This window comes from Scylla paramamosain, chromosome 31 (genome assembly GCF_035594125.1).
Source record: "Scylla paramamosain isolate STU-SP2022 chromosome 31, ASM3559412v1, whole genome shotgun sequence".
Taxonomy (NCBI): Eukaryota; Metazoa; Arthropoda; class Malacostraca; order Decapoda; family Portunidae; genus Scylla; species Scylla paramamosain.
Genome location: NC_087181.1, coordinates 3,338,964 through 3,352,995, shown reverse-complemented (window position 1 = coordinate 3,352,995; position 14,032 = coordinate 3,338,964). Strand labels below are relative to the sequence as shown.

Sequence of the window (14,032 nt, the reverse complement as noted above, 5' to 3'; positions counted from 1 at the left end):
CATCGTCACTTGTTTGTTTCTACTGCACGCTATCCGCGCTCCTTTGATGCATGTTTTCATACTTTCCGTTTTTTTTTTTTTTTTTTTTTTTTATGTACTTGGATGCTGTGGTTTATGGGATCTCTCTCTCTCTCTCTCTCTCTCTCTCTCTCTCTCTCTCTCTCTCTCTCTCTCTCTCTCTCTCTCTCTCTCTCTCTCTCTCTCTCTCTCTCTCTCTCTTCTCTCTCTCTCTCTTTCTTCTCTCTCTCTCTCTCTCTCTCTCTCTCTCTCTCTCTCTCTCTCTCTCTCTCTCTCTCGTCCTGCGAGAGATTAAGATGAGAGAGAGAGAGAGAGAGAGAGAGAGAGAGAGAGAGAGAGAGAGAGAGAGAGAGAGAGAGAGAGAGAGAGAGAGAGAGAGAGAGAGCCTTATTTTACACACACACACACACACACACAGACACACACACACACACACACACACACACACACACACACACACACACACACACACAAGCACGAGAACAAACATTACCATGAGAGAGAGAGAGAGAGAGAGAGAGAGAGAGAGAGAGAGAGAGAGAGAGAGAGAGAGAGAGAGAGAGAGAGAGAGAGAGAGAGAGAGAGAGAGAGAAAATAATCATAACGTGCTAATAATTTTGCTAATTCCATGACTGACTGACTGCGATAATAAACTTGTAAAACATTAATGGTAATAAAATTAACATGACCTCTGCATCTGCTTCTCTGTCTGTCTGTCTGTCTATAAGTTTCTGTCATTTGTAAGTCTTTTTTTTCGTCTGTGTCTAAATATTTCTCCTTCTCTGTCTCTCAGTATGTCTGCGTCTGTTTTTGTCTTTTACAAGTCCATGTTTTGTCTTTTTGTATCTAAAGGCTTTGCTTCTCTGTCTGTCTGTCTGTACATCTTAATTTTTTCATGTATGTTCCTGATTCTGTCTGTCTGTTTGGAGGTCTGTTTCTCTTTCTATTTGTCTGTATGTTTCTATCTCTATCTCCGGCTGTGTCTGTAAGTTTCAGTCAGTCAGTCAGTCACCCGGTAAGATCCTGTTTCCACATTTCTGTACATATGTGCTTGTTTGTCTGTCTATCTACTTGTCTCCCTACATTTAACACCACGAACACCAAACAACACCATTTCACAACCACAAGACACCACAGGACACCACACCAACACACACTCAAGATGCACTGTAGGAACTGGATTACAGTGCTACTCACAAACACTATAAAAAGGCGGCGTTAGTGACTTACAGTGTGACTTACCGGCATTGTCTGACTGCCGTGAAGTGTGTTGATGGCCGCCTGAGCCTCGGTGTGGGAGCCGTATTTCACAAACGCACAACCTGGAAATCAAAAACGCCTTCATTAACGCCTTGCTAAAAAAGAGACTCATAAGAACATTAAGAAAACAAGGGAAAATGCAAGAAGCCATCATATCTCTATATAATACATTTCTACATATTTCACAAACGCACAACCTGAAAATCAAGAGATCTTAATTGACGCATTCCTAAAAAGAGACTCGTAACATTAAGAAAACAGGGGAAGCTGCAAGAACTCATCAGACCTCTATATATTTCACAAACGCACAACCTGGAAGTTAAAAAGCTCGTAAGAACGTAAGAAAACAAGGGAATCTGAGAGAAACACTGCATCGTTATTGAGAGAACACCATGAAAACTTTACTAATTATCTCTGTAGTCTTTGAAAATAGTGATAACAAGATGACATACTCATGAAGAGCTTTGAGGACCCGGAAAGAATTAAAAAAAGGTTAACCTGAATACATTAGGAAGAAGAGGACACACTACTATTAGTATAAGAAACAAAAGAGTGATGTATGCTATTATTATTATCATTATTATTATTATTATTATTATTATTATTATTATTATCATCATCATCATCAGGGTCAGTGTCATGTGCTATAAAAAGTGTATACATATTTGCTGAAAAGGAGGCACATACAGTGTACATAGCTATTCGTTTGACTTATTAACTAATTTAGCGCCATGTCTATTTGTCTGTTGATTTTGTAGCGTTCGGTTACTGACACCAGCACACACACACACACACACACACACACACACACACACACAAATTATATTCAAGCAGCAAAGTTAAAACCAATACAAAGGAGTTTTCTTACGACATTTCTCTCTCTCTCTCTCTCTCTCTCTCTCTCTCTCTCTCTCTCTCTCTCTCTCTCTCAGCAAATGAAAACCCACCATCTGACATTTGCGAGCATACAGACAAACGAACAATGTTGACCTAACTTACAGTTACGGGAGACAATTATTGCCTTTGAATAACAATGTAAACTAGATACTTTCATAATCTTTTGGGTGAATATTGTTTGAAGAAGGATAAGTTAGAGAGTGTACATTCTTTTCCTTTATTTTTTTTTCATTTTCCTTGTGTTGTTTACTGCGGAGGAGGAGGAGAAACAGGAAAAAGAATGAAAAGAAGGAAAGAAAGAAAGATTTTAATTTGATTCAAACGAGAGAGAGAGAGAGAGAGAGAGAGAGAGAGAGAGAGAGAGAGAGAGAGAGAGAGAGAGAGAGAGAGAGAGAGAGAGAGAGAGAGAGAGAGAGAAAGAATGTTAAATATTCCAAGTCAGCTGAGAACATCAATAAATTTTCTTTCATTCACAAATAATCATGTTTACTGAAATAAGAAAAATATTTTACTTTTACGTCTGAATGTAACATACTGTGATGTCGATTAATTTGAATAGATAAAAAAAAAATATAATTCAGCGCTAAATATTAGTCCATTAAGACACATAAAATTGCCAATAAATTTACGGATGTCAAATAATCACTTGTTGAACGAAGGGAAATTGTCTTTTACAATATTATTTGCTATTTTTGTTCAGTGATTTAAGTAAAAGTCGATATAAAATAATGCTAAATTTTCTTTATCATTTCAAATAATAAGTCATTGAATTTCTTTTTATTGGTAAATTAACATGTTTCTGAGATAAGAAAAATGTAACTAATATAGAAATTGTGCACTTTTTTGTTAATTTAAAGAGAAGCTCGAACAAATCTCACTATTCAGTGTTCCCGTCAATCAAGTCTCGTGGGGTCACCAATATCGTTCATTATAACAAACAATTACGTTAATTAAACTAAGGAAATATACAATTTTCCTCGTCAAAAATGCATTACCTTCGTTCATTTGATTCAAACAGAAACTGAAATAGACATAGAATCAGGAATCCAGTGAGTGTTTGTAGCATCAGAGGCAGAGATGAATACCACCACAAATTGACTACAACACCACTCACTAAACACACAGTCCCCCACCACCGCTGCTCCGGCCACTGCCACCAGCTTACCCTACCAGGAATTTTGCCCGGTCTATGACAGGCGCGAAGCAGGTTAACAAACACAACAGTTAATGCATTACACGAATCTTCTGATGTAAATGTTGTCAGGTCCAAATATTAACGTTCACTGTGGTGGACGCTTTCCTAAACCACAGCACGAGTCGGCGGCGGCGGAAACAGAGGCTGTTACAATGGTGAAGGAGTGGCGGAGGCTGGCTTGGGAGACATCTAGCGGGCGGAGACAGCATGCTTTACAGCGCTCTTAGGTCACAGAAATTATTAGTCGGTTCTGAAGAGTGTTTCTCCTCTTTGTAATATAGAAATTTCGCCGATCTGTCAATAGAACAATAAAAACACCCTTAAAAAAAAAAAGTCACTTCAACTACTCTTGAAAACAGTGGAGGTGCGGCGCAGATGTTTCAGAATATGGTCCTTTTATCCATCTTTACTGCTAAGATTGTCGTTCGTTAATATTCAGAACACTCGAACGTTTGCATAGACACAGAATAAGAGAACAGAAGGCTAATTCTGTCTTCCCTTGGGCTACAGATGGTGCTTATGAGAAATTAATACAAAAATAAATGTAAAATAAGTCGAAATAGTTGGAGGTGATATAAAAAAAAGTTAAGCAGTAACAGGATTAATAATGTACAAATAGAGGATACTCAGAACACAATGAAATAATGACAAAGACTGGAAGAAATGTGTTTTGAGGAGATATTTGCTAGTGCAGGAAAGAAAGAAGGAAGGAAAGAAGAATTCTTTACTATAAACACCGATCTTTCAATAAAATACAGATAATTGCTACACTAAATCCAGTGAAATACTGATATTAAGACCCTGAGAAATATGCTCTGTTAAGAAAATTGCAAACAGAAGAAGAAAACAAAAATTCTGTACTATTAAACCGGCCACTCAATAAAGTACTAATGTAGGGTACATTAAATGCAATGAGATAATGACATAAAGATACTTAGAAATGTGTTTTGTGAAGGAAAAAGGAAGGAAGAATGAAGGAAAGAAGGAAGGAACCTCCAACATGGCCGCTGGCTGAGAGGGAGGGGAGGAAAGAGAAAGAGCGCGACTTCTCTCCCCTCGGCCGCCCCAAACTTCCGCCGGCCAAATCTCATTCCCGGTGCTATAACTCGATTCCATATTTACGAGTATTTATGTGCCTTCCAGTGCCGCAAGATTCTGCGTTTCATTTTTTTCTTCTTCTCTTGTCTGCATTCAAGATTAGAGAAATTCCTCGGAAGGTTCATAACGTAGGTCTGAATTCTCCAATGGGAATTCAGCGCAGTATCTCCACTACTTGAACAGGCAGTGACGGATGCTACTGAGGTTTTCAAAAGGGTTTCATGTATATGAGTCTGGTAATAGTTTAACAAGGATTCTACCCTATAAATAGAAAAAAAAAAACTTATCTCGATCATTTAAAACAGGTTGTATTTAAAGTTTATTAAGCCTTACAAAGGAGTTTGTATGATTCTAGCAATAGTTTAACGAGGATTTTACATTATCATTTAAAAAAGACTGCAAAATTAACTATAAGAATGCAATCTCACATACTTGAACAGGCCGCAGTGGATGTTGTTGAGATTTACAAAGGAATACATATGATTCTATTAATATTTCAACAAAGATTCTGTATTATCAACTGAAAAACGATCATGAAAACTCGACTAACCATCCCTGTGGCCTTTGAAATAGACCGTACGAGGGAACAAAGCGCTTAGAAATACGAACCTAAACGTGTCAGTGACAGAGAAGTGAGAGCGAGAAGAGATGAGAAAGCTGGCGAGATGGAATAGTTAAACAGCAGGAAAGGATGAGTGGATGCAATGCAGCGGTGAAGTGCATTTGTCCTGTAGTGGTGGTGGTGGTGGTAATGATACGAATGATGGTGGTGGTGGTGGTGGTTAAGTGGTGGATTGGTAACAGCATCTGGTAATGATAATGGTGATAATGGTAATGGCGCGTGAAAGTGACAAGGATGGTATTGATAATGGTAATGAAGCCAGAGGTAACAAACAATGGATTCGTGAAAATAAAGATGACAGTGATGAAGAAAATGATGGGGAAAAACATGATAATGACAATGGCGATGAAACCTGTGATAAAAAAAAATGATAAAGGTAACAGTGGTAACAGTGATGAAACCAATGCTGGAAAACAACGATAATGTTAATAGCAATAAAACCAGTGATAATAAAAACAACGATAATGATAACTGTGATGAAACCAGTGACAGAAAACAATAATGATGATAACAGTGGTGACATCAAAGACATAAAACAACGATAATGTTAATAGCGATAAAACCAATGATAAAAAAAAAAAAAAAAAACACACACAAAATGATAATGATAACAATGATGAAACCAATGACAGAAAATAATAATGATGATAACAGTGGTGACAACAGTGGTGACATCAAAGACAGAAGACAACGATAATGATAACAGGGACGAAACCAATGACAGAAAACTGATAATAATGATAAGAAGCCTCTGATGATGATAACAGTGACAGAAAACAATGATAATGGTCATGATGAAACCTGTGATGAAGCTGCAGGTGGGGTGGCGGCAAGGCGGTGTAGAGGAGAGGAGGCGAGGCGTCGTGGACAGTGCTAGCAGCTTCAAGCCCCCGGGGTGATGAATTGTTGAGGCACCACCACCACCGCCACCACCGCCAGGCCAGCCCACGCCTCGCCTCACCTTCGCTACTCTGTACTCAACAAATCACCGCAAATTCACACATTGGTCCCTTATTTGCTCTCCATTTTCAAAGCCACGTGTCTCCCGTTGCGGCGCAGGCAGGGCTCCCAACGCAGACACAAAAAACAGCGGCTTTGTGTGGTGATGTAAGGGTTAGTCACATCAAATCAACGCTTCAGGCTTTATAAGGACTTCAAGTTGCCGTTAGTCTTAATCCTCCATCTCTTCAGTGGGTCTTTGTTTTATCCATGGACGATATTTTGAAACACTTCTGCTCGCACCCCACCTACTTTCAAAAGGCTCAGTTACATGGTTTTTAGTGTTTTTGCGGTTCTATTGACATTAACAAGATTTCTACATTACTGACGGGAGAAACACTCTTGAGAATCTGGCTAATCACTTATGTGGCCTGTGAAAATAGTCGTGGTGTGAGTGAAAAGCGTTTAAGAACACGGGCCGATGTCCCACCCGTAAAGGCAAAAAGACGCGACTTTGGATGATGATGTAAGGGTTAAGCGTGTCTGATTAACATTCCAAGCATTACTTACTCTGTTCATAAGCTCGGTGCATGGTGTCACTGTTCTGCTCGTGTCCGTTACAACAAAAGAATGATATGTGGCCCTGAACAGGACACGTTATGCGCAGAACAGAAAATAGATAAACAATTGGGGTAACAAAACATTAATTCAGAGATGGTGAAAGACAAAGCAGACAAAAAAGTATTAGAAATTAGATAAGATTTGCCGGTATGGCCTGGAAAAGACCATCACCCGAGAGATGCGTGGTGAAAACTAAGGAAGCCATTCGTCCTTCACTGGAATTATAGACTGATATGGACTGACATGGAAAAGTAAACCTCATATATTCAATTACGCACAATGATAAGTTTTTTGACTCGCTTCCTACGTCTCCGGCACAAGAGTCCAGTATTTTTAGTGTTTTTGGGACTATACATGTTGAGAGAGGAATAATTATACACTGATAACAGTCTAGATTGGTTAAATAATTATATTTAGGACTACAAATGTTGATAGTGCAGTATTTCCGCATTAATAACACTGTAGATTGGTGCAGGGATTATATTTAAGCCTGTTCATGTTGATACACAAATAATATTCTACGATTAATCACGATACATTCTGGTAACAATCGCCAAACAGAACAATAAAGGTAATAGCACAAAATCACAATAAACAGTAACCCCGTGCCATAAGAAACTAAGTCGCAAAAAGGTCTACGGAACCAGCCATTAAAACTTCAATCAGTCAAGCTTCCAGGGGCCTCTCCACTCCCTCCTTCAAGACCCCTCAGCCTTCAATGACGCCAAAAACACACTTTCTAACTCCCCATTGGAAACAAAAACCCTTCAAAGTCCATCCGTTTGACCCCATTGGCCCATAGTTCCCTCTCTTCTCCGCCACTTATGTACGAGTAGAGAAAAGTAAAAAGAAACTGAAGATTGCGAAGGTGCGTCACGTCCTCTTGAAGAAACAGTGGAGGTAATGGAATGATTGAAAGGAGAGCGATAAACAGGGGACTGAGAGACTCCCGGTGGCGGAGGCAGGCGAGGACGAAAGGAAGTGCAAGGGAGGAAAGAAAGCAGGTGGGAAAAGAGGAGAAGCCAGATCAGGAAGGGAAAAAGTAAGTGAGAATAGACGATAAACTAAAAAAAAAAAAAAAAAAAAAAAAGAGGAAAGTAGATGAAGAAATACGAAAGAGGGAAAGACAAAGTTGAAGGGACGGAATGAAAATAGGTTGGAAAAGACGAGAAGCAAGATCAAAAGGAAGAAAGTAAATGAGAAAATACGAAAAAGGGAAAGAAAACAAGTGGAAAGTACGAATAAAAGGCAAACAAGAAAAAAAGTGATGGAGGAAAGAGAGCAAGTGAGACAAAAAATGAGCAAAAGAGAAAGAAAGGAAAGGAGAAAGAGCGAAAGCAAGTGAAAAGAGAAAAAAAAAAACTAACAAAAAGAAAGAGGAAATGAAAGAGGTAGGAAAGTGAGATCAAAAGGTAGACAAACATGAAAAAAAAAATGAGATACGTAAGATAATAAACGACAAAAGAAGGAATAGATAAGAACAAAGGCAAAGAAGGAAGAAAGAAAAAAAAACAAGTGAATCAGCAAAAGAAGAAAGAAATTAAGAAGTCGGAAAACCAAGAAAAAAAGAAGAGAACGAGAGAAGCGAGAAGAGACGAAAAGAGACGATGAACTAACAAAGGAAAACGCGGAAAGGTGGAAAAGTAAAAGAGAGAGAAAAAAAAGGAAGAAGGAAAGAAGAAACTCGAGAGGAGAAAAGACGAGTAAATGAAGTGTGATTTCTAAACTATTGACTCAGATTCCAGTCTTGAGTTCACTCGCTCGAGGTCAGTTTTTGTTTATGACTTGTATAAAAAAAAAGAAAAAAAAAAGAAAAAGAAAGATGTTTGGGTGAAGATAATGCTAAATAAACGTTGACTAAATATACTAAATAGTGAACTGTAGTCAGTGTGTGTGTGTGTGTGTGTGTGTGTGTGTGTGTGTGTGTGTGTGTGTGTGTGTGTGTGTGTGTGTGTGTGTGTGTGTGTGTGTGTGTGTGTGTGTGTGTGCACGTGGTCGTCTGGTTCTAAATGTTTGGATTAATTATTATCCCAGTAAGAAACGCTTCCAAACATGACGTGCCGGTGACGTGCTGCCGATGAGAGCATTTGTAACAACCTGCCCGTGTCTGTATCTGTTACGCTTCCTCCTCCTCCTCCTTTCTTCCTTCTATTCTGGTATTTTGTCGAGTATTACCAATCTTCCCTTCCTTCTTTCCTTCCTTCCTATTCGGGTATCACGTCGGGTATTGTTAGTCCTTCCGTCCTTTCTATTCAGGCATCATGTCAGGTATTATTGGCATGTGGCATTACTCTATCATTAGTATGCTTTCTGTTTGTCTTCTTCATAAGTGGTGGAATTAAAGCTGAAGGCTGAAAGTTTTCTTCTTTTGTGTGTATTTTTTTCTTCTTGTACATCAATGGTGATTTTTTTATTTATTTAATTTTCCAGTTTCAATTATGGCCTGGAAGTTTTAGGGTGTTTTTCTGGTCTACACTCGAAATTTTCCGATTTTCAGTTATAATTTTGGCCCGGGAATGGAGTTATTTGGTTATAATTTTGGTCTAGAGTCGTTTTCCGATCTTAAATTTGGACTGGAATCAGAGGTTTCTGCTTGTTAGTTTGAAATTAAATTTACTATTTTTTTTTCGGTTACAAATTTGACCTTGAATATTTATTTATTTTTTTTTATCCAGTCAAAATTTTATTCTGGATATTGTGGTTATAATTCTGAGCCAGAGGGAAGTTTTCCCTGTAATTTTGGTCTTGATTTAAATTTACTGATTGTAAATTTTAGTTTCGGGTCAAATTTTACAACGGTGAATGTGGTCTGGAGTCGTTTCAAGTTACATATTTGGTCTGAAGCGAAGTTCTAAGTTCAAAGCATATTTACATACACAAAACGTTTAAATTTTTCCAGTCAGCGATTGGGTTGAATGTATGGATTTAAGACCTAGCACTAGTAGTAGTAGTAGTACCATCAGCAGTTCAGGTGATATATTTCTTTTCATCAGCTGCCTTTCTCTCTGTTGCACTCACTTCAACTTCATTCAATTTTCTTTTCTTCACTGCAGTACACCTAAATTCTATAATTTCCACAGAAGCTACATGGTAATCCTTCCAAAACAATTTCCCTCTCGAGGACTCGCACTGTACGTTTCTGTAATAAGTAGTAAGAGCAGGGGATAAGAAAAGACGGTGCTTGCTTCCTTGTATCTCAAACCAGTAGTGTTCTGTAGCCTCGTGTAGACTTACTCCTGACGGTATTTTTTTTTTTTCTTTTTCCCGGCAGGTCATCAGGGACAGTGCGGAGGTGGGCGGTGCGTGGGCAGGCGTGTGGGCGCGTGAACTTTGACGCAAGCGGAGGGAGTTTCATATTTCACACTCAGGCTCACACTCACGCTTGCAGTCATGCCCAGACAGGCGCAACTATCGGTAGGTTTAAGAAAACGAAAGATAATCTTAGCTGTCTTAAATTGGTGGATGATGTGAGCGGTGTGAGTTGTTGTGTGGAATATTTCACATTCATACCCACACCCAAGCTTGCAATCATACCCACAATCAGTAGATATAAGAAAATGACGAAGAAATTAATGTTGGGAATGGCTAGGATGATCCGAGCGCGTGAGTGGAGAAGCAACGCAGGAGCAGCAGACAGGGCGAGAGAGAGACCTGGAAGTTTGCCGAAGCTGGAAAATTGGCAGAATCTCCGGTCGGGTTACAGTGAGGGCGGTGTATCGACCTCTCGTTTCGGGGAGTTTACGAGGCATAAGTTTTCAAGGCTGCCCCTGATTGCTGCTCGGCGGGTGCATTGTGCTGACGGGGCGCTGGACGGCGAGCACAGCGGACCCTTGAACCAGGACACGGGCATGACTAGACGGAATTCGTTTTCGTTCGTTGAGTTGGATCTCTCAGTATTGTTATGTGTACTGGTTCTCCTAAATATTGGATACTTGCAGCCGTATAATAGCTCGCTTTCGTTCGCTTGGGTTGGAGCTCTCAGTATTGTCTTCGTGCATTTGTTCTCTTAAATACTGGATACTTATGAGTCCCAAGTGTTACTCGCATGATAGTTCGCTGTCGTTCGCCTGAGTTGGGGATCTGACTCTACTGTCTTCGTGTACTTGTTCCCCTAAATACTGGATACTTATGGCTCCCAAGAATGACTCATAAGAGAGCTTAGTTATTGCTGTATCCATTGTGAAGAACCAGCATGACGAGGGTGAGGAGCCTTCCCTGGTCGCTTCCACGTTCGCGACCAAGGAAGCGAAGGAAACAAAGAGACAAGAAATTATTGCTACAGGCACACTCAGGCGTTGATTCTGCTCAAAAGAATGTCTTGTATAAGTAGTTGGCATTATTTTCAGTGGCGCGCTAATCTCGAGGAGCACGGGTTGAGGATCACTGCTTCGAACCGCATCGGTGCAGGAGCCTCGACTCCCGGCCTAAGAAGAGTGCTTACCGACAACTAAACTTAAGTCTCGTTGTAGTTTCAACAAATGCACGTAGTCAAAATCATTCCCAAGTTTTCCATGTCATAATCCGAGGTATTTCTGTCATAAACTGAAAATTTATCTTCAGTACTAAAAGTTAAGAGTAACTGTGAATAACTATCGGAGTGAAATCTGATTAAAGAGTACGGAGCGGTATCAGCAGTAGGGGAGGCTGCGGCTCAAGCCAGACGCAATGGGGAGCACCGAGACGCGGCCAATCTTCACCCTGGCGCCGCTTTGGGCATAAGCCAGGAATTATTTTCTTTTAAGCTTCCCATAGCCGCCAGGCACCGCGGTCAAAGGTCACAGTCGAGACAGAGGGTGAGGCCACACTCGGCGAGTACTCACCTGCACAGCGGAAGGGTGGCGGCGTCAGATCCTCATTCCCTCAACACCTGGATGGCCGCAATCGTCACTTCATTTTCTAACACAAACTCACAGGTAGCGTGGGCCTCTCCCCCCACCAGCATCTCACAACACGTCACTCGTAACAATGGATGAAAATATTTGTATCTCGGGTAAATCTTTGCACTTTGAACGTTACGGTAAAACAGCAATGAGGTAGTTCTGCATCGTCCCGCCGCCTCTCACACACTAAGCTGGCGACCAGAGGCACCGCCGCCCCGCCGCGGGTGGCGAGGTTAACCACTGAAATATTCACGTGACGTCACAGGCCACGTCACTTCCGTTCCAAGATGGCGGCGCAGGTAGGATCCTTTGACATTTTGAAAAAAGAGCAAAGGTTGATCAGTGGGTGGCGCGTCAGTAAGGCTTATTAGGCGGGCCAAACACTGCTGCTCGCCGCACCTCGCTCACTTGACTGGGGATTTATTTTTCCCACGAGCACGAGACTTCCCCAGTTCGTGACATTTGGTGTCGACAGATTTCAGTGAATAATTCATTCTCGGAGCCTGTGTAACCAGGGCGGGGTGGGGCGGGGAGGAACAGAGGTGGGGCAGCCCAGCCTCTACCTCTGAGACTTTGTCGCCGCGCGGAGGAGCGACGACAAAAATAGGCAGGAAAGGCGGAGGAGGCGTTCGATGTGCTGGAGAGGAAGATGTGCTGACGAGGAAAAAGGAGGAGGAGGAGGAGGGACCGGCCTCCCGAGGGCCAGGCCGCCCCTGCGGGAAGCCTCACCTGTCGGGACCGCCACCTGGACGCGTGACATTTTCCTCCCCGCTGAATAACACGGGCGGGTATTTTTCTAGGGTGGGATGATGAAGGGACGAGGAATGAAGGGCCGATGAATGAGTTATTTTAATCTGGCCTCTGTGCGAGAAGTGAAGGTTACTTGTGATCACACCAATACATAAAGCTGACGCCACACAAACAAAGGCTACAGAGAGGGAAGAAATTACAAGCTGACATTTCCTCCGCTGGCCATCCGTAATTACACAGGAGTGACGGTCCGGCTGTAAGGTCGCGGCGCTGGCTGTTGGCTGTGGCGGCAACAACTTGCGTGACGGAGCAGGAAGGGGAGACAACCCAACACTGGTGCCTGACATTCCCAGCGAGAGTGTAAGGCCGATAAAGTTGGGCAAACCTGCTGCCTGTTGCCTTCACGCTGACCCTCCCGCGCCCTGCATACAATATCACGGGCAGCAGCCTTCCGCCAGCGTAGCATTACATATATTTCAACATTAATTTGGTTCGAAGGTATTTTTGGCTCTGCTGACGTGCGGACGTGACGGGGTATTTTGTTCCCCCCGACTTTCCCTCGCGCTTGTGGAAATCCACAGCAAGTCCTGGGGTTTTGTGCGCTACTGAGGTTGTAGTGACGCTGAGGTGACGCTGTGATGCTGCTCCCTCAGGCACCGCATCACTTACAGACCAACAATACTTCACCCATTTTTTCCTTCTCCAAGACTCTAATAATCTCATCCTAATATATTCTCGTGGAAATCTGGCGACCTCAAGGAGTGGTGGCGCAGAAATGAGAAATGAAACCCACACAGATGCTGCCTCGGAAAAGCGCAGCCCATGACACGCGGGGCGGTAGGGAGGGGCGCGTGGGGGTGACGTCCCCGAGGCGAGGGGTGAGGCTGCAGCACTGGCCGGCAGGTAAGGCGGTGCTGAATTAATAATCAATCTATTACTGGGTGGTAAAGGTGATGAAGCTTTCGTTGGGTGCGTCTGCCTCGCCGCCGGCCGGAGCAGCGCGGGGCGGCCCAGGCTCTTCTCTTCACTCTGCGGGATTACGAGTATTTAGTGCCCGGGAAACTCGCGTCACGGTCACGGCCACACTTCCTGCCCTAGCCAACCGCCAGCACAACGCGGTCACTGGATAGACACAAGGAACACCAACCCGGATGATACTATAGTTGGAAAACCTAACCTGGCCCAAGTAGAGTAACGTGACCTAACCTAACCTAACCGAGACGGTGCTGTACGTTGTTGGAGAACCGAACTTTGAGGAAACATTAAAGGACATGAATCTGCCAACTCATGAAGAACAGCAACCGAGATGGTGCTATAGTTGGAAAACGGAACTTTGCAGAAAGATTAAAAGACGAGTAACCGCCAACTTATAATAAAGAAAAGGAACATATATAGCAATAAACTTTGAGCTTGTGAGGAAAGCTTAACCCTGTTCATTGTTATGGCGCCTATTCAGATTCAACATTATGGTCTGGCGGTGGTTGCAGGTATAATTTCTAAGACATTACTGACAGTTAAGTGAGTGAGAGTGTTGATGAATAAATGTTGAGCCTGTTCAATTCCTCTCAGTAAATTTATGTCGCTTTATTCAGATAATACAACTGGTGTCATATTAGCAGTGAAGGAAGCGAGCGAGAGAGAGAGAGAGAGAGAGAGAGAGAGAGAGAGAGAGAGAGAGAGAGAGAGAGAGAGAGAGAGAGAGAGAGAGAGAGAGAGAGAGAGAGAGAGAGAGAGAGAGAGAGAGAGAGAGAG

General features: G+C 42.2%; 1 protein-coding gene across 44 annotated transcripts in view; it reads right to left on the bottom strand.

Moving 5' to 3' along the window:
- LOC135116375 (CUGBP Elav-like family member 4) overlaps positions 1-14,032 on the bottom strand; it is a 157,285-nt gene that overhangs the window by 33,153 nt on the left and 110,100 nt on the right. For 22 of the 44 annotated variants that reach the window (XM_064033784.1, XM_064033778.1, XM_064033777.1 and 19 more), the window contains one exon: positions 1,261-1,340. In XM_064033784.1, coding sequence (XP_063889854.1) covers positions 1,261-1,340 — 80 coding nt within the window. Of the gene's footprint in view, positions 1-1,248; positions 1,341-11,470; positions 11,733-14,032 lie in introns of those variants that run through there. The other 22 variants (XM_064033770.1, XM_064033780.1, XM_064033769.1 and 19 more) reach the window with 4 other exon arrangements.